This window comes from Nycticebus coucang, chromosome 9, assembly GCF_027406575.1.
Source record: "Nycticebus coucang isolate mNycCou1 chromosome 9, mNycCou1.pri, whole genome shotgun sequence".
Taxonomy (NCBI): Eukaryota; Metazoa; Chordata; class Mammalia; order Primates; family Lorisidae; genus Nycticebus; species Nycticebus coucang.
In genome coordinates this window covers 92,909,579-92,928,662 of record NC_069788.1, presented here as the reverse complement: position 1 = coordinate 92,928,662, position 19,084 = coordinate 92,909,579, and the positions used below count along the sequence as shown (strand labels likewise).

Here is a 19,084-nt window from a genome sequence, read left to right as displayed (position 1 = left end):
AATGGTGTTTTAACATTTATAGTCACAATAAATACTAGAAATCTGTTGACCTGATAAGTTTTCCACTTAAAATATCACAGCGTAAACTCATTGCTTTTCTAATCTTGCAATCTTTACAAAGTCCACTGCTTAAATTAACAGTATAGTTGGAATTTCCCCCATCCATGACTCATTTCCAATTTGTAAAAATTGACTTGTGTATTCAAAAATTTTATGAAAGATTAAGTACAGCTGAACAAGGAGAAACCGCCAGACATAATTCTATTGAAAAACGCCAGGTTAGCATTTCTGGACAAGATAGGACGTCAAGGTTTTTCCTGCAGTTATTATAAATCTTTTCAGAAATTGTTGAATAATCACTCTGGGAGCTAAAACCTTTGTTTTTCACTTAAACATGGCAAAATGAGCAAAAGAACCAATTGGTATTATAATATTCCCATCAGTTACCAGAATAGTATCTATGATTAAGAGCACAGACTTTGGAATCAAACTGAACTGTGTCAATTCAAGTGTTGTATTTTCAGGAGTTTCTGGTAACAATATCCCTCTGAGGAGACAAGCTATTTTAGATCTTATTTGTCCTGTTTTCATGTGTCAAGTTTCTGTTCTAGTAACCATAATCACTAATAGCTAAGAGAATGCAATGGTCCACAATGAAAAGGCATCTCGGGCGGCGCCTGTGGCTCAGTCGGTAAGGTGCCGGCCCCATATACCGAGGGTGGTGGGTTCAAACCCGGCCCCGGCTGAACTGCAATCAGAAAAATAGCTGGGCGTTGTGGCGGGCGCCTGTAGTCCCAGCTACTCGGGAGGCTGAGGCAAGAGAATTCCTTAAGCCCAGGAGTTGGAGGTTGCTGTGAGCTGTGTGAGGCCATGGCACTCTACCGAGGGCCATAAAGTGAGACTCTGTCTCTACATAAAATAAAAAAAATAAATAAATAAAATAATAATAATAAATAAAGAAAGAAAGAAAAGGCATCTCAACTGGGGAAGACTAATAGTTAATACCTACACCAGACCAAAATTTATGAAAGCAAGTGATGTTTTTTACCTCTAAGAATCTTTAGAATACTGAGAAAAAGAAGTATTTCAGCCATGAGTCAGAAAGGTCAATTTAAATGACAAGTTAAAGCACAATTGTTACTTGACATGGGACTTTCTAGGTAACAAAAGAAGATATAATTTAATTGACTTAGGTCCTATTAAATTTTTCTTTTTTTTTTTTGAGACAGTGTTTCACTTTGTCACCCTCAATAGAGTGACTGTGACGTCATAGCTCACAGCAATCTCAGACTCTTGGACTCAGGTGATTCTCTTACCTCAGCCTCCCGAATAGCTGTGATTAACAGGCGCCTGCCACAATCCTGGCTAGTTTTAGAGGCGGGGTCTCACTCTAGCTCAGACTGTTCTCAAACACGTGAGCTCAGGGGATCCACTTGCCTTGGCCTCCCAGAGTGCTGGGATTACAGGTGTGAGCCACCCAACTGGCCTTAAGTTGTTCTTCTCTTTATTTGCAAGATAAGTTGATTGACGTCATTAATTTAATTAATAGGCAAAACTTGTGACTTAGAGCTATACGCCAATGAAATATACTTAATCTTTTATGGTTAATTGTGTACCCAGAGTTTCCATAGTTAAAAAAATTGATCAGGCAATAATAAAACTTTTCTAACTGTAGCAAGTTGTCACTTTCTCAGGTTCTATTTAAGTATTCAATATAGCCTTGTTTTGGGTAACATCATTAGAATTTACTGAACAATAAAAGAGAAACAGCTAAGATAGAAGCACATAGCGCTTGCTACATACTCAAAGTAGATAAAGGATCTACAATAGTATCCTTTCTTGAAGTTTGAATCACATTTGCGAATACATTCATTAAGTTCTAAACTCGTCACTAAAGAAGTGAGGGTATGTGGAATTATTTTTCATTTCCTTAAAAAATTTGATCACACCTAAAGATAACAAAAACAACCTATTTAAAAATAATATTTTCTTTAAATTCTCAGGTGACTAAAGGAAAAAATACTATCTGTAAGATTTCTGATGGTCCTCTGGCCCGGTTATTTAGGAACCACCACTTACAACTCAAACTGGTATTCCAAAGGGAGTGGTTTAAAAAAAAAAAAAAAAACACAAGAAAACATACAACTAATACAATTTCTCTTACTCTTCACTTTTCTTTTTATTATTCAAAAGTGTTAATTTTTAAATCATCCATCTTCAATTTTGATTTAATGTACCGTCATTTTCCCAAGATAAGAAATTTCAGAATCTCTTTGGAATACTAATTTCATGTTTCTAGGTTTAACAAAACTGTTGAAGTTTTAAATTCCACTCTATTTCCCTGAATTCTCAAGACAGTTGCTGATGTAAATTTTAATATAAAATATTTAGTCACAAAATAGTATTGCTTTTGTATGCACATAGTTGTAAGATTACTTTGCTTTTGTCAATAAAAACTATACCATCTTTCATAAAACTCTAAACAAATTAAGAACTGTGATGCAGAACAAAAATTACACATGGTCAAACAGGTACCAGCACGACGTTAGGTTATAGTTACATCAAAAAAAGTTTTAATGGTCCCAAATATATATACTCAGCAACTAAGCATACACTCAGGGGAGGAAAAAAAAATTAAAAACAAAATGAAACAAAAAAAAAATTATGACACAATTGACCACATCTAGAATTCCACTCAATCTTTAATCAAGCAGGGACAAATCCCCACTTAAAAAAAAAAACAAAAACTGCAGTTTGAAGGGCAAAGGGAACAGATAAAAAAGAGGAAACTTTATATTCGCCCCTCCCCACAGAGGTTTTCCCAAACCTGTTGTAGTCTGACTAAAATGTTCAGAATGTACGATTTTAAAGGCAGGTCTCTTTATACAAAGAAACTGCTGGCATTCTTAACTAGTGAAGAGTTATGGCAGAAAGGCCCGTTCTTCTGAGTCTCGAACATGGTCCAAGAAAGCATATTCTGATTGTAGCAACTGACCAGTCAATCCAGAGTTCCACTTACAAAACCCCTGCCCTGTTGGCTTTTTGTTTCCATTTCCTTCCCTGAGAAAAGGGCAATGTGTGGTCCAAGCTGGAGAGCTCAAAGGCTTAAGTCTTTCCCCTAAATGTATGATATCCCCTCCTCCTGCTCCATTCAATTGGCACTTGATGAGCAGAAGTCAAGTGTGCAAGGCTGATTTGTGTCAGTCATTCACAAGAGACCACTGCACTTTGTTGTGGATTTTGTAAGGGGGAGGAGTAGAGAACCAGTTTTTTTCAACAGGTACTGATCACAGGCAGTTGCTATTATTATGAATCAAATTTTGCTTTCTTTGACAATGGTAGCGCATCTTCCTTGTCTTCATCCTCATCATCATCATCATCATCATCAGGATAATCTACCAGACCCACGAGGCCTCCCTGTTCAGAAATAAGGATTATTTAAAAGAATATAAAGTAACATATTAACATTTTAAAGTACCAGTGTTTTAAGCAAAAACTTTCAAGTTATCTAAAATTAAAACAAAAATCTTTATAAATCCTAACAAATCGCTCAAGAGACCGAAACAATACTGAATTAAAATGTTTCAAGACTTAACAGTGTCCTAGCACTCTGGAACTCCAGGTTCGAGACCAACCTGAGCCAGAGTGAGACCCGGTCTGTCAAAACAGCTAGGCATTGTGACAGGCACCTGAAGTCCCAGCTACTTGGGAGGCTGAGGCAAGAGAATTGCTTGAGCCCAAGAGTTTGAGGTTGCCTTGAGCTATTACGCCAAGGCATTTTACAGGGTGACAAACTGAGACTCTGTCTCAAAAAAAAAAAAAAAGGAGAGACTTAACAGTACATTAACATCTTTTAAAACCATGAAAATCTAAAATACTATCAAGATAAAAACTGCAATCCTATCACTCTGGGAGGCCAAGGCAGGAGGATTGCTTGAGGTTGGGAGTTTAAGATTAGCCTGGGCCTTTGTAAGATCCCTGTCTCTACTAAAAAAAAAAAAATTAGCCAAACATGGTGGTATGCACCTGTAGTCCCAGCTACTCAGAAGGCTGAGGCAAGAGGATTGCTTAAGCCCAGGAGTTTGAGGTTGCTGTGAGTTAGCCCATGAAAACAGAACAAGACTATCTCAAAACAAAATGAAACAACACTGCAGAAGATAAACAGACCACTAGAAAAGAGGGCAGACAGGCTATTAGAGGTGGGAAAGCTATTCTACACTACCTCTTCCTCATTACTGCATCTGTGCTTCCTTTTAGCCCTACTCTTTCACCAGAAACTGCTGAAGCTCATGTAATTTAGCTGGCCATGAAAAATTGACAGTGCTTTGCCTTCAGTCTGCCCTTCCTTCTTGTCCTTAGGAGCCTGCTGCTCACAGGAGAGTAAAAGAGACTATGAAGGGGTATTAAATTGCTAATTTAGATTGGTGATTCCCAAATGCCAGTCTTTTAACTGATAGCCCAATAATTAACATATTTTATGCCTCAAAAGGATAAAAAGGGCAGCATAAGGCAACCAAAATACATTTTTTATTTCTGAGATTGTTTTTTCTACAATTTTGTTATTAAAATTATGTTCCTTCTATGTATTTTAGGTTATCTTTCCCCTGCCAAGTCTTTATCTATTAATTGGGAAAGTTGATTAAAGAATAATTGAAAATTAAAAATGTCTATAAATATCTTGACATAAAAATCGGAACTTGTAAAATGCAAAATACTAAAATAAGAATACATTCAGACTTCTTCACTGTTTATTAAAAAACTGAGAAATTTCTTGACTTCTTGATAAGTTCTGATCTACTGGGGAGGGACTCATTCATATTATCTAATTCACAAATGTTAAAAACCAGTTCTAGAAGGCAATATTCAAAGGAGTCTCAGTCACACACAAGTTACTGTTGAGAAAGCTTAAATGTAGAGAGAAAAGGGGGCAAAATATCCTGGAAGTAAAAAATGTACCTTTGTAGTAATAGCTGCCGTCTGAGATGTATTTTTAGGGACGGATCCAGGAGAGCCTGGAGATCCTGGGGATCCAGGTGATCCTGGAGAACCAGGCAGATTTGTTGCAGATGACTGGCTGGTGAGGTTAGTCTTTGTTCCACTGGATAAGGAAAGCTTGAAACTTGGGCTCTGCCGTCCAGAAAGATTTGTTTTCAGAAGCACCTCCTTTTCTTCACTTTCTTTTACTAAAAGTGAGAATATTGTCAATAGTTGCTCACCCACACTACTCATTCTTTTTAAAATTCCTTCCAAAGACTTTGACACTAAAACCCATTTAGCCAGCATAATCCTTTGCTGGGGAGAGACACTTTTAATTTATGAACAAAGCTTACAAAAATACTAAACTTGATTATATCTATTGGATTTTACTCCAGAGAAGCAATGAAACCTTTAGTATCATATTCAGTATTCCTACTCGCCTTGAAATACTATATTCCTACTTACTCAACTCAAAAAGTAAACTTAGTATGTACCTTTACAACAGTCACCTATCATAAAGCAATGGAGTCTTAGTTTAAAGTATATGTAACCACATATTCCAAATAGATACTAATCATTTTGTCAAGAAATAGAGAAAAAACCTAGAGTCTATCTGAATGTGCCCGATCTCATCTGATCTTGGAAACTAAGAAGGGTGGGGCTTGATTAATATTTGGATAGGAGAATAAATCTAGAGTGAGAACGCCTTCATTTTTCTTGCCCATTTTTTCAACATACATTTCTTCCTTTCCATGAATTTACTTATTGGATCCATAATATCATCATCATTTTTATTTTTGTCAGATGGAGATACTACAGCTTCTCCATCTTCCATGTCATCTTCATCTGTATTAAACCACATCTCTTCTTCATCTTCTAGTGTTCTGGCATCTCTTCGGTATCTATGATTCCTCAAAATGGAACGCATACTATACATAAAGAGAACAAAGAGTAAATATACTAATAAGGAGACTTTACTTAGTCTTCAAGTATTGCTCTAAAATTAGGGCAGTGCCCGCAGCTTAGTGGGTAGGGCACTGGCCACATACACCAAGGCAGGCAGGTTCAAACCCAGCCTGGGCCAGCTAAAACAATCACAACTGCAACAAAAAAGACTGGGCATTGTGGCGGGTGCCTGTGGTCCCAGCTACTTGGGAGGCTGAGGCAAGAGAATCATTTAAGTCCAAGAGTTTGAGGTTGCTGTGAGATGTGACTTCACAGCACTCTACTGAGGGTGACATAGTGAGACTCTATGTCAAAAAACAAACAAAAAAAAACCACACTCAACCATGTCTAGTATTAGTGAAATCAAACTTATTATAAAAACTGTACTGTTACAGATCCTTTATTCAACTGTTAACATTAGAAATTAACAAATAATAATTATCAGATTTGAGATGCACTAGAAATGTGAATTCAGGTATTTAGAAAAATGTGTAAGGTTTTTTTTTGCAATTTTTGGCCAGGGCTGGGTTTGAACCTGCCACCTCTGGTATTTGGGGCTGGCGCCCTACTTTGAGCCACAGGCGCCACCCAGAAAAATGTATAAGATTTTTTAAGATGTGTAACCTTAATAGTTTATAAATTCAGAAGACATAGGATATTTTACTTTGAACACCTGAAGCCTCACTACCACATAAGTTGTTTGTTTTTCAATATCTAGCTTGATTATGTACCTAAGGGTCCGCAGATCATACTAACATCCACCTAGACCTTCTGGAAAACATTTATGTTGGCCTTTATAGGAAACTACAATTTTGGTTCACTAGCTGCCTACTTCCCTGCCCTAATATCAAATTAAAAAAGCCACCACAGCACAATTCAATGCTGAATGAATAGGTTCAAATATATGGTAACTTACCTGTCAAGTTTAGGATTATCTTGCCTTTCTCTTTGTTGTTCAAATCTCAGTTTTAATCCTTTAAATGTCTGTACATAATCTACATCTTCCAGTGCTTTCCAGTAATTTTCGATTACATGAGCAGTTAATGATTTTATATCTTCCTACAGAAAAGAATTATAAAAAATGACAGTAAAAACATTTCAGCTAGATGAAGCTTAATTTAGTAAATTCATAAATTCACCAAAAGTACTTTCATTTCATAAAATTCTGACACAGTGTTAAGAGATAGTTAAACTATGAAAATGGGAATAACACACAATGACTACTACAGTAGTCCTAGACTTACCTATGGGCGCAAGTCCCACCCTAGGTGATTTTGACTCCAGAGGTCTGGGATGGGATCTGGGTAGGTGTATTTTAAAAGTATGCCACAGGCTCAGTATCTGTAGCTCAGTGAGTAGGGCACAAGCCACATATACCAAGACTGGTGGGTTTGAGCCCAGTCTGGGCCTGCTAAACAATGACGACTCCAACCTAAAAATAGCTGGGCGTTGTGGCAGGCGCCTGTAGTCCCTGCTACTGAGGAGGCTGAGGCAAGAGAATTGCTTAAGACCAAGAGTTTGAGGTTGCTGTGAGCTGTCATGCCACACCACTCTACTGAGAGCAACAGAATAAAACTCTGTCTCAAACATATATATTTATATATATTTTAAATATATAATATTTTATATTAAAATAATATTTTAATATATATAAAAATATATATGGGGGGGCAGGGAGGGCTTGGCACCTATAGCTTAGCAGTTAGGGCACCAGCCACATACATACACTGGGGCTGGCGGATTGGAACCTGGCCTGGGCCTGCTAAACAACAATGACAACAACAGAAAATTGCCAGGTGTTGTGGTAGGCACCTATAGTCCCAGCTGCTTAGGAGGCTGAGGCATAAGAATTGCTTAAGCCCAAGAGTTGGAGGTTGCTGTGAGCTGTGACACCATGGCACTCTACCAAGGGCAACATACTGAAACTCTCTTAAACAAACAAAAAAGTATGCCACAGCCAGGCACAGTGGGTAAACAACTGTAATCCTAGCACTCTGGTGGGCAAGGAGAGAGGACTGCCTGAACTCAGGAGTTTTAAGACCAGCAAGAGCAAGACCCTGTCTCTCCTAAAAATAGAAAAACTAGTCAGGCCTGTAATCCCAGCTAATTGGCAGGCTTAGGCATAAGGATTACTTGAGCCCAGGAGTTTAAAGGTTGCTGTGAACTATGAACCAGGGCACTCTAGCCTGGGGCAAGACAGTGAGACTCTGTCTTTAAATAAATAAAAGTATACACATACATTGTATATCAAATCAGTACACTGAACCCCATAAATGCATCAATGTACATAGTTACGATTTAATAAAAAAATAATAATAATTTAAAAAAGTATGCCACATACAAGTTCTGGAGATAGTAATGGTTGAAAAACAATATGAATGTACTTAATTCCACTTACACACTTTAATTAAAATGGCAAGTGTTATGTTATATATATTTTACAATTAAATCATACCATAATTTTACATAGCACCAATGTTTGAGAATTACTTATTACATAATTAACAATCGAAGAGTCTATTATGAAATTATTCTTCAGAAACATATGAAAGCCAAGAAACACATTCAAATACTTCTCTGTCAACTGTACTTTTACTTTTTAAAAATGATTACCATGATAGTGTTAAATCAGCTTCCAATCCATTCTATAAATAATGCATAGCTGTTGAAAAGATTATTTTAAATTTAACTTGAATAAAATTTCTCCCAATCTTTTGGTACACTGGTTTTTCTTTTTAAAATTCTCTCTGAAGAAGGAAGGAGTCTAGTAAGCTTTCACCTAACAGGTACAATGTAGGAGTATATGGCATACTTTCTGGATAAAGGGCTCAATTACAAGCTAAACTTTACATAACAAATGCAAACAATGTAATTGTTTTACCCATATATTAATCTGAAGTAAAAATAAATAAATTTAAAAAATCTCTCCGAGTATTCTCAAGTAAGCCAAAATGTCAGTAATGCATATTCAATTTTCTCAAACAATTAAAACCAAAATTCTAACTAAAAAATATAGAACCTACCACTCTAATAAATTCAAACATCTCTATTATGGCAGAGTTCATCAGATTGTAGCGGGATCCATTGTTGAGAAATGCTTTGACTACTGGCTCAAACAAAAAACTTTTCATTATGTAGCGGTTGTAAAACTCATCTTTTAATCCAATAATCTTTCTCTTAAAACGAAGGGCACCTGAAACACAGAGGCATTGTTCTTTAAATCACATATAGCACTTCTATATTTAGATTTACGAATAATACCATAAAAAACAAACAAAAAAACCCCCAAAAACCAAAAAAAAAAAAACCTGCTTAAGACATAGCAATCGAGTAAGTCTTCGTGCAGTGGTATGTTAGCACTTCCAGAAATGTGAACCTGAAGATAAGGATTATGAAAGTGTTATCAGAGAAGTGTACTCTGTAAGTAGCAGGTGTCATCATAGAATACAAGTCTTAGAAAGCCAGAAAAATTCCAGAAATAAACCAGTTACTAATAGCCAAAATGTAATTTATATCAGAAGAGTTATTGGCAAATGAATTAACTTATGCTACTTAAGATGAAAAAATTAAACATATCCTTTTATATATATCTTAAAAACAATTTTAAAAAACTATTGGTTTATTAGGGCAATCCACTGTACAATTTGGTCTTTAATATTTATGGACACTCTTTATTATCTGCATCAGAGTTCACAGGTTTACATTTATTTATTTGTGGATATGCTTACAGAAATGTTATAAACCCACAAAAATCTGTATGACCCAAAATTTGCCTTCCCAAAGTTTAGAAATAAATTTAGAGCGAGTATGCTTTTTAATTTTTTTCCTAGTTGTTCTTTTTACAATTAATTAGGCTTTAACTTACAGATCAAAAGGTATATTTACATCTTGAGGTATGGGGAGTTACTTAAGTCACCATTCGTCAAGATCCAAATATACTCAGAATGCTAGACTTCAACAAAGCCCTCTTTACCTAAGTAGAATTATCAGTAAGTTAATGCCCCAGTTATTGTAAACAGTTCAAAAAAGCATACTCACTTCATGCAGTCACATCGTCTTCGGTTGGCAAGATTAAATATTGTGTTTGTATTTTGGTTTCTTTGGAGATCATAGAAGTGGCTCGTTAAACTGCCAATTTGTTATTAATCAAGTCCTTCATGAGCAGGTAGCCAGGCAACCATGCTGACACGGTTTCTGGGTGGGAAGGCAGAGGAGTAAAGCAGCTCAATTTTTCTTTAGTTGGCAGAAAAGAGGTCCACAAGTGTATGCCCAATTAGGTACAGTTGATTATAAACTGCTTTAACAATGCAACTTATTTAAGAGTGTATCTTTCTAAAGAAACACTCTGGGCAGGGAGTTTTGAAATAGTTTATGGAATAATAATTGCATTTTACTTTTAAATTATTACTGAATATTTTTTAAAAAAAAAAAGCATGGTGAAATTAGACATCTTAAACAATAAGAGGTATCTTTGTGTGTGGTGAGTCAAAGCCTAATAAGGGTTAATTTTCCCAAAACAATATTGTCTGGTTTTTAAAAACGTTAACTGACAAGGGAACTTAGGAATAAAATTCAATACTTTAGCGCTTATGCTAATAGGCCAAATTTTAAGCTTTTTGTCATTAAGGCAAGAGTAGTATTACTTTAAGAATTAGTACTCCAACTTTGGTGTACTAAGGCTTTGTGAAGACTTGTGTCCTACCATAACACACACCCACTGACCCCTCTGGTCTGAATGCATTTCTGAGGTAAATGAAAACTCCCTGGAATTCACTCAGTCCAGGGTATGATGATGACACCATTACAAGTTAAGCTCACTTCTATCCAGAAATTGCTGATGCAGACAGAGGCAGTTCTAAGTTCTAGAAGGTCTTTTTTGTTTGGTCCTCATTTCCATTTGCCCTCACTTATTTTATATTAAGAATTCTGTGTTATTTCCACTCAAACCCATCCCTGAAAAGAAAGCTGCATCAAAAACATCCAACCACTATTTCGTGGTGAATAAAAAGTTACCAGTGAGTTCTGTGAAGTGAAGTCAGTCAAAGGAAAGAATTCTTTTGGAACAGACCAAGTTGGCATAACCACTGGATTTTCAATATACAGTATGCTCTGCTTCCATTAACATCTCTAATCTTCTTTAACATGCCAGGAACCTCCTGTACTTAAGTTTCAAATATCTCTTTAAAAAATAATTCATCTTTACCCCACACCATATGAAATCTCATGTAATAAGTTTGAGACTTTTTGCCTTCCATGTCACTACTGAAGACTGAAGAAAAGCCTCTACAATAAAGCTTTTATTTCATTCCTTTTAAAAACTTCCATGTTTTTAACAACCCCACCCCCACCCCCAACAACATAAGTTACTTACAAGGTAAGATCCAAGAATCCTGAAAAGCCCAAGGAAACAGACTAATGTAACTGACATCCATCAGACTGAATTTAGAAAAGGATTGCTGGCCTCACCCACATTAACTTAATTGTCTTTAAATATGACAAACTATACTAATTAAGCAGCAGCAGATATGAAAAATAAGAAGTTTCCTAAATTCCCAAACTATTTACATTTAATGGCTCACTATCGTTTGTACTTACACGTGTATCTAAACTTAAATATTTATAAAACCTTTCCTTAAAGAATACTATACCTAATATTTTATTTCAATGTATACTTTTCTCAGAACCACAGCATCTTAAATTTCCCCAAATCTACATTTCGTTCTTAGAAATCCTTTATAAAAACCCCTACTGTATTACTATAGAGGTAGCCCTAAATAACTTGTTCCTAATGACTGGCATCTTCTTTAAAAAGATTTTTTTTTTTTTTTTTTTGAGAGTCTCACTTTGTCACCCTCCATATAGTGCGATGGTGTTATAGCTCACAGCAACCTCAAACTCTTGGGCCCAAGAGATTCTCTTGCATTGGTCTCCCAAGTGGCTGGGACAACACGCACCCATCGTAACGCCCAGCTATTTTAGAGACAAGTTCTCTCGGTGGCTCAGGCTGGTCTCAAACTCATGAGCTCAGGCAATCCACCCACCTCAACCTCCCACAGTGGTATGATTACAGGCATGAGCCACTATGCCGGGCTAAAAATATACTCTTATTCACAACTCTGGGAAAAGAAGCACACTGAGAAATCATAAAGAGTTAGGTTTAAGGCTTGGCTCCTCATAGCACAGTGGTTACGGCGCCAGCCACATGCACCAAGGCTGGCGGGTTCAAACCTGGCCAGGGCCAGATAAACAACAATGACAACTGTGACTACAGGTGCCCAGCCATTGTGGCGGGCACCTGTAGTCCAGCTACTGGGGAGGCTGAGGCAAGAGAATCGTTTAAGCCCAAGAGTATGAGGTTGCTGTGAGCTGTGACGCCACAGCACTCTAGTAAGACTCTGTCTCCCCCCTCCCCCCCCAAAAAAAGAGGTTTAATAATATCCTGACTCAGGAAAATACCAACAGAGGAAAACATAATGAAGATTTTGCTAGTGTACTTAGTTTCTAACAATAACAAACTTGTTGGGCGGTGCCTGTGGCTCAAAGGAGTAGGGTGCCAGCCCCATATGCCGAAGGTGGCAGGTTCAAGCCCAGCCCCAGCCAAAATAGCAAAACAAACAAACCCAAACTTTTATTTACTTGTAATGATTCACTCTAGTTCTCATTACCTGATGAGAATTTTTATTATAATACTGCAAGCAGAATAATAAACTGAGGAACCAAACTAAAGAAACTTGGCTCAGTGCCCGTAACTCAGTGGTTAGGGCACCGGCCATACACCAAGGCAGGCAGGTTCGAACCCAGTCTGGAGCCTGCTAAACAACATTGGCAACTGCCAACTGCAACAAAAAAATAGCCGGGCATTGTGGTGGGTGCTCTGGTCCCAGCTACTTGGGAGGCTGAGGCAAGAGAAACATTTAAGTTCAAGAGTTTGAGGTTGCTGTGAGCTGTGACGCCACAGTACTCTACCGAGGGCAACATAGTAAGATTTTCTCAAAACAAAAACAAAAAAAAGAAAAGAAAAGGCCTTCACCGTTAGCTGTATATCCTGCCACTTTTCACTGGACATACAGGTCTTAACCTGTAGCAAACTCACACTACTTAACATCTTAACTGTAGTCAACCAAGAATGCCAACGATGAAGACACAACTCAAATTACCTCCATTGTGAAACTTTCCTGATTTGCTTCTTTAAATTGTTTTTTTTTTTTAGAGACAGAGTCTCACTTTATGGCCCTGGGTAGAGTGCCGTGGCATCACAGAGCTCACGGCAACCTCCAACTCCTGGGCTTAAGCGATTCTCTTGCCTCAGTCTCCCGAGTAGCTGGGACTCGCCCGCCACAACGCCTGGCTATTTTTTTGGTTGCAATTCAGCCGGGGCTGGGTTTGAACCCGCCACTCTCGGTATATGGGGCCAGCGCCTTACCGACAGAGCCACAGGCGCCGCCCATGCTTCTTTAAATTGGAATAGATTGTTTTCCCTGTTTCCAAACATACCTCAATATAGTGATTATGCTGTATTTTGATTTTCACATGATTTTTTCCTCCTAATGAATTCTGATTCCCTTGAAAGTTGAGTCCAGGCCTAAAATCATATTCATTTTGCTAGCACACCAGTTATATATCATACTTAATCAAATCTAAGGTACCAGTGATTGCAACTTCTTTTCTATTACTAAGGAAACAAAGTATGAACTACCAATTACAACATGCTATAAATTTTAAGACTCACCTTGATTTCAGAGATAATAAATGTGTAAAACTGCACATTTTAGAATTAGTATAATACAGTGGTGGGTGCTTAATGTATTTCTTAAAATAAAACTGTTTAAATTTATTCCTTTATTCAGATTTTGCATTCTGTTCCATCTTCTCACAAAGTCCCTTTCCTATACTTGAGGAAAGCCACTAACTTGACATGAAAGAAATTCAAAGAATTATGAACACTCTCTAAACTTGGGTGTTGGTACGCCTACTTTTCCTGTGATGGGTATATAAGAAAAATGAATATATGTCACCCTGACAGAATGTTTAATGAACTGAAGGAAACTTGTTTCCAGTACTATTTTAAAGATAAAATGTTGATAGAGTAAAACAAAAGAAACATCTTTAAAAGACTTATAAAAACATTTTAAAATTATAAAATTTTAATTTATAATTAAAGGAAATTTAAAACAATCAAGCAAAACCATTTAAAATGAAGTAAATTAAAGATAGCCAAAATGGAGATGCTCAGACCTCTAATTAGTGAGTGACTATGATACTTTCAAAAAACAATAAACATCCAAACTTACCTTTAAAAACCAAAAGGCAAAAGTCAATTACCAGCAGACATCTCTTACTGAGCCTCCTACTCTTACACTTTGGTCTGCCAACTCACCAATAAAGATAGTTTAAATATGGGAACTCATTACTTAAGAAGTCTGGCTACTGCATGTCAAGACCATTATGGATTAACAAGAACAATCTTGTTAAAAACGCTTTCTGTTGTTCTAAAAAGTATTTGCAAACAATTTCCCTAAAGGTCCATGGAGTACATATTATAAAGCCATCTTTTAAAAACAAAAAAATTTTTGGCTTACAAGTTGTACAAAAATAAGCCACGGGCTGGGATTTGGCCATGAGGGTAGTCTGCCACCCCTAGTTTAAAATAACTAAAGAAAAATGGTCAAAACCACTATTTTAAAAATGGAATTTAACACTGTAGATACACTCTGACCCCTTAGCTATATGTTTGACAAAGATGAGAGTCAAAAAAATTACCCACTTAATGTGGCAAAACTATATAATTGGTAATAGAGCAAGTATTAGAAGTAAGGTCTCTCTATGATCAGTGTGACCTTTTCTCGGGCAATAAGATCCAAAGATACCAGTAACATGAAGACAATGAATAGTTCTATCAGAAGCAACACTTACATAACGCCAAGAAAGCATGCTTTGAGGCCATAAGAACTAGCACTCTCCGGAGAATATCCTTGTTAATAATGTAGTTCTTTATGTGGTAGGTGTGATGCTCTACACAAAATGTTAACAATTCCAATACAAGTGCCAATAGCTGAGCAGTTTGAAAATCATCTAAAAGAAATAAAACACAATTATATTCATGGTCTAACATTCTTTTCCTTCTCAAATTTAAGAATTCAAATTCTAGTCAAGTAAAATCCCTTCTTCGATTAACATTTATTGAATGCCTACCATGTACCAGAAACTGTGCTTTACAATACTGTTTGATTTAGACAGGGTCTTCCTCTGTTGCCTGTGTTAGAGTACAGCGGTGTCATCATAGCTCACTGCAATTTGAAACTCCTGGGTTTAAGTGATCTTCCTGCCTCAGCTTCCCAAGTAGCTGGTACTACAGGCACAGGCTGCCAGGCCTAGTCTGTTTTTGTGGAGAGCCAGGGGGTCTTGCTATGTTGCCCAAGCTGGTCTTGAACTGGTCTAAACTGATCCTCTTGCCTTGGCCTTCCAAATTGCTAGGATTACAGGCATAAACTACCACGCCAGGCCTCTTAATTAACCTAAACAACCCTATGAGGAATTAGCTTCACAACAGTACAAGTCTACTATTAGCTAATTGGACCCAAATCAGAAAAGTTATTAAGGCAAAGTAAGGATAGAAATGTAGAAAATCTGCTTTATCCCAAAGTTTAAGAACCCTCTATCAAGTGTCCTAACATGCCCTCTAATAAATGTATGTACACCATAGGAGGTTCTGCCAGATACTATGTAATCTTATGGGGAGTAACTCTCTCTTTGTTCCCTTCATTCTAGGGTATTTTGTGCTTTTAATATATGTGTGTGTGTTTATATGTGTATGTAATTTTTAGAGATGGTGTTTACAGTGGCAAGGCCAAAGCTTACAACAGCCTCAAATGATCCTCCTGTCTCAGCCTCTTACGGTGCTAAGAATACTGGCACCACCAGTCCTGGCTAATTTTTTGAAAGTTTTTTTATAGAGAAGAGGTCTGTGTTGTCCTGGCTGGTCTCAAACTCCAGGCCTCAAGTAATCCTCCTGCTTTGGCTTCCCAAAGCACTGGGATTACAAGGTGTGAAGTGCTACAATGCCGCCTTTATGACAAAATGAATCCACACCAAATTATAATTATCAGCTTATCTTTATTCCTCACCAGGCAGCAGACCTCTGAAAGCTCATTTTTCTCATGCCTCCCTCACAACTTAAGCCTTTATAGATTATATAACACAGTCCTTCCACACAATCAGTTTTCAATAAATGCTGAATGAATTGAATATGTGGGTTTGGAAAGAAGCGTCAAGCTTTACCCAATATAAAGAAAGTAATAGAGAAAAATGAATATGCACATTTCACAGACCTGATTCTAGAGTCACACAAAATAGTAAATTTAACATGTTTTCTATAAGTGGTGTGCTGTAAGTTAAACATAGTACACTGAAAATTCATATGGCAAAATAATGTATTTATTATTAGAGCTTAAAATTCAATAAGAAATTGCCCAATGAAGACCCTGAAACTATTGCTTAAATATACACAACCTAAAAGCCCTGAGAAATGAAAACATAAAATTGTTTGTTAAACAATCCTAACATAACCTTAATGCAAATAATAGCTTAATAGTGAGCAAAAAGCTTAGTTCTGTCTATCCATCTAGAGTATAAGTAATGTAAAATGAATTTTTTTTTTTTTTTTTGTAGAGACAGAGTTTCATTTTATCGCCCTCGGTAGAGTGCCGTGGCGTCACACAGCTCACAGCAACCTCCAACTCCTGGGCCTAGGCGATTCTCCTGCCTCAGCCTCCCAAGTAGCTGGGACTACAGGCGCCCGCCACAACGCCCGGCTAGTAAAATGAATTTTTTATAGCTACTTCCATGTATTTCACTTGTACAGATGCAGACTACAAATACTGTTCCACAAAAAATTGTTTCAAAATTCTGAAAGCAGTAATTATTTTTTCTTTTACATTTTTTTGTTATCTCTGATTATAGCACTTCAAGAACTTTTACCACAAGCATCTCTTTTCAAAATACATTATTAGGCATCTATGTTAACCTAATAGTTCAAAGTTTTAAAAACTATTATTATTATTATTTTTTTTTTAGGGCACAGCCTGCCACCCCACTCCTACCCCTCCCAGCCTTTGGGTCTCCTATGGCTTCCTATAAAGACTGTTACTTAACACCACCTTTGAGTTTCAGAATTCAACAAGGGAACTCTTAACTACCAACCTGTATTATCTTACCTTTACTAGGTTTGTCTTCTGTTGTATTTGCTAGTAAGGGAGCAGTGAGAACATGCATACAGTGCTTGTAGAAGAAACCCAGAAATTCAGTCTTTTCTGTTTTCTAAGGAATCAAAAACACCTCCATGAACTTTAACTGCACTGGTTTCTACCAGCAATAAACAATATACTAGCTATAAAAAAGAAAAAAAAAAAAAAACACCCTTTGCTTACATTGGCAGTGGCTAACATGTTCTCTGGGTCAACTAAAGTTCGAAGCAGTCCCATAAGTTGGACTGCTCCTCCAAGTTCAGGATCTGTATCACAAATCATATGTTCTATAATGAGGTTGATGAGTAAAATATCCTGGTGAGAAAAATAGACATAATAAGGACCACTTACTACTAGAAAGAATGGAAAAAGCACAAACTAAGTTAGACATATACTATAGCATTATACACAGATCTAGCTATCTTGTTAACTGCAAACAAAATGAAGTGATTAACTCACTTCTTTAATATGTCATGTAACAGTGTTTCTTTCCCTAAACTGTGGTACAGGGATATTACACCAAATAGTACTGAAAAGATAAGAAATTTCTTTTCTATTATCTTTAAATTCCTCTGATTAAAGAAAAAAAACAAAGTTTCAGTGTGGTGCTAATATTCTTTCAACCTCTCTTTCTTTTTCCGAAGCTATTGGGCTTTAGGTTACCCTTCAACAGTAAGAATATTTAGCTATAATGTATAACACTGTTTTACTTTCACTGCATTTTTACAGATTCCTTCTACTTATGGCAAATGAATTCTTGTTTTCCACATGCAAAAATGATAGTTTCCTCTCAAAATAAATTCAGGAAAAAAAAAAAAAATCAGTCCATGCCTGAATGTCTGAAACTGGGAAAATAAAACTATTGTATTTAGAGAGTGCACAGAACAAATGGATTAAACAGATCCAAATGTCAAAGAAAACAGATTGCCAGTTTTCCTGAGGCCCTTTTATGACTGGTGCTTCTGGTTCAAGGAGTAAATGAAAACTGAGAGGGGTTCAGTGAGAAACTTCCTGCTCCTGTTTATATACATGCAATGGTAGGACAGACAAGGACAGAGAGAATGCAGACAATATATGGAAATGATGATCCAGAGTGGGAATCAAGAGCCCTAGTGCACGCGTGTCAAGTATTCTGAGGTACATAAAGGCACGTTCAACTAGTGGGTTACCAGGGTCAACAAGAATAGCATTGTTTATTTTCAATAATATGAATATTTTTATTTTCAAGATAGGGTGATTTTATAAAAGAAGAATGTGACATAACATTCAACAGTTCAAACTAGTCCTTTTTTGGCACCTACCCTGGTACTGTAATTCAAAAAGAAAACCTTAAATACAGAAATTATTAGGCATGCCACTTCATTAAAAAACATTAACTAGGATCTTTTCAAAAAGTAACGAAGTCTATTTTCTCATTTTGTAAAAATAGCGTAGGCTGGAATTCCACGTAAGGTTTTTTTTTCTTTTTGGAGATAAGAATCTCTCTCTATGGCCCAGGCTAGAGTGCCATGGTGTCAGTCTAGCTCACAGCAGCCTCAAATTTGTGGGCTCTAGTGATCCTCTTGCCCTGGCTTCCTAAATAGTTAGGACTACAGGTGCCTGACAAAATGTGCAGCTAATTTTTCTATTTTTAGTAGAGATGGGATCTCGGCTCTTGTTCAGGCTGGTCTCCAACTCCTTAGCTCAGGCAATAATCTCCCCTTGCCTATCCATCATGATCCATAATGCCCAGCAAATTTTTTTTTCCTAAAGGAGTATCTTTTTTCTCTTCTCCCTAAGGAGCTGAGGGCAAAATCTTAGTCTATTCTTAGTGAAAAGTTACTTCTGAAATTTTATAGGAGAGTAACAAAAAATCAGAATCATTGACTACTCTTAAGATAAAGCAGAAGAACACACACATTTAGGGATCCCAGTATGTT

General features: G+C 36.8%; 1 protein-coding gene across 2 annotated transcripts in view; it reads right to left on the bottom strand.

Annotated features, from left to right (window-relative positions):
- Window positions 1-2,160: 2,160 nt before the first annotated feature.
- Window positions 2,161-19,084, bottom strand: part of PPP4R3A (protein phosphatase 4 regulatory subunit 3A) — a 58,351-nt gene continuing 41,427 nt past the window's right edge. For both annotated transcript variants that reach the window (XM_053602083.1, XM_053602084.1), the window contains exons 8-15: window positions 17,349-17,480; window positions 17,136-17,238; window positions 14,836-14,994; window positions 8,946-9,115; window positions 6,839-6,981; window positions 5,716-5,906; window positions 4,957-5,183; window positions 2,161-3,417 (exon numbers count right to left, since the gene is read on the bottom strand). In XM_053602083.1, the coding sequence (XP_053458058.1) occupies window positions 3,307-3,417; window positions 4,957-5,183; window positions 5,716-5,906; window positions 6,839-6,981; window positions 8,946-9,115; window positions 14,836-14,994; window positions 17,136-17,238; window positions 17,349-17,480 (1,236 nt within the window). In that variant the 3' untranslated portion in view covers window positions 2,161-3,306. The remainder of the gene's footprint in view (window positions 3,418-4,956; window positions 5,184-5,715; window positions 5,907-6,838; window positions 6,982-8,945; window positions 9,116-14,835; window positions 14,995-17,135; window positions 17,239-17,348; window positions 17,481-19,084) is intronic.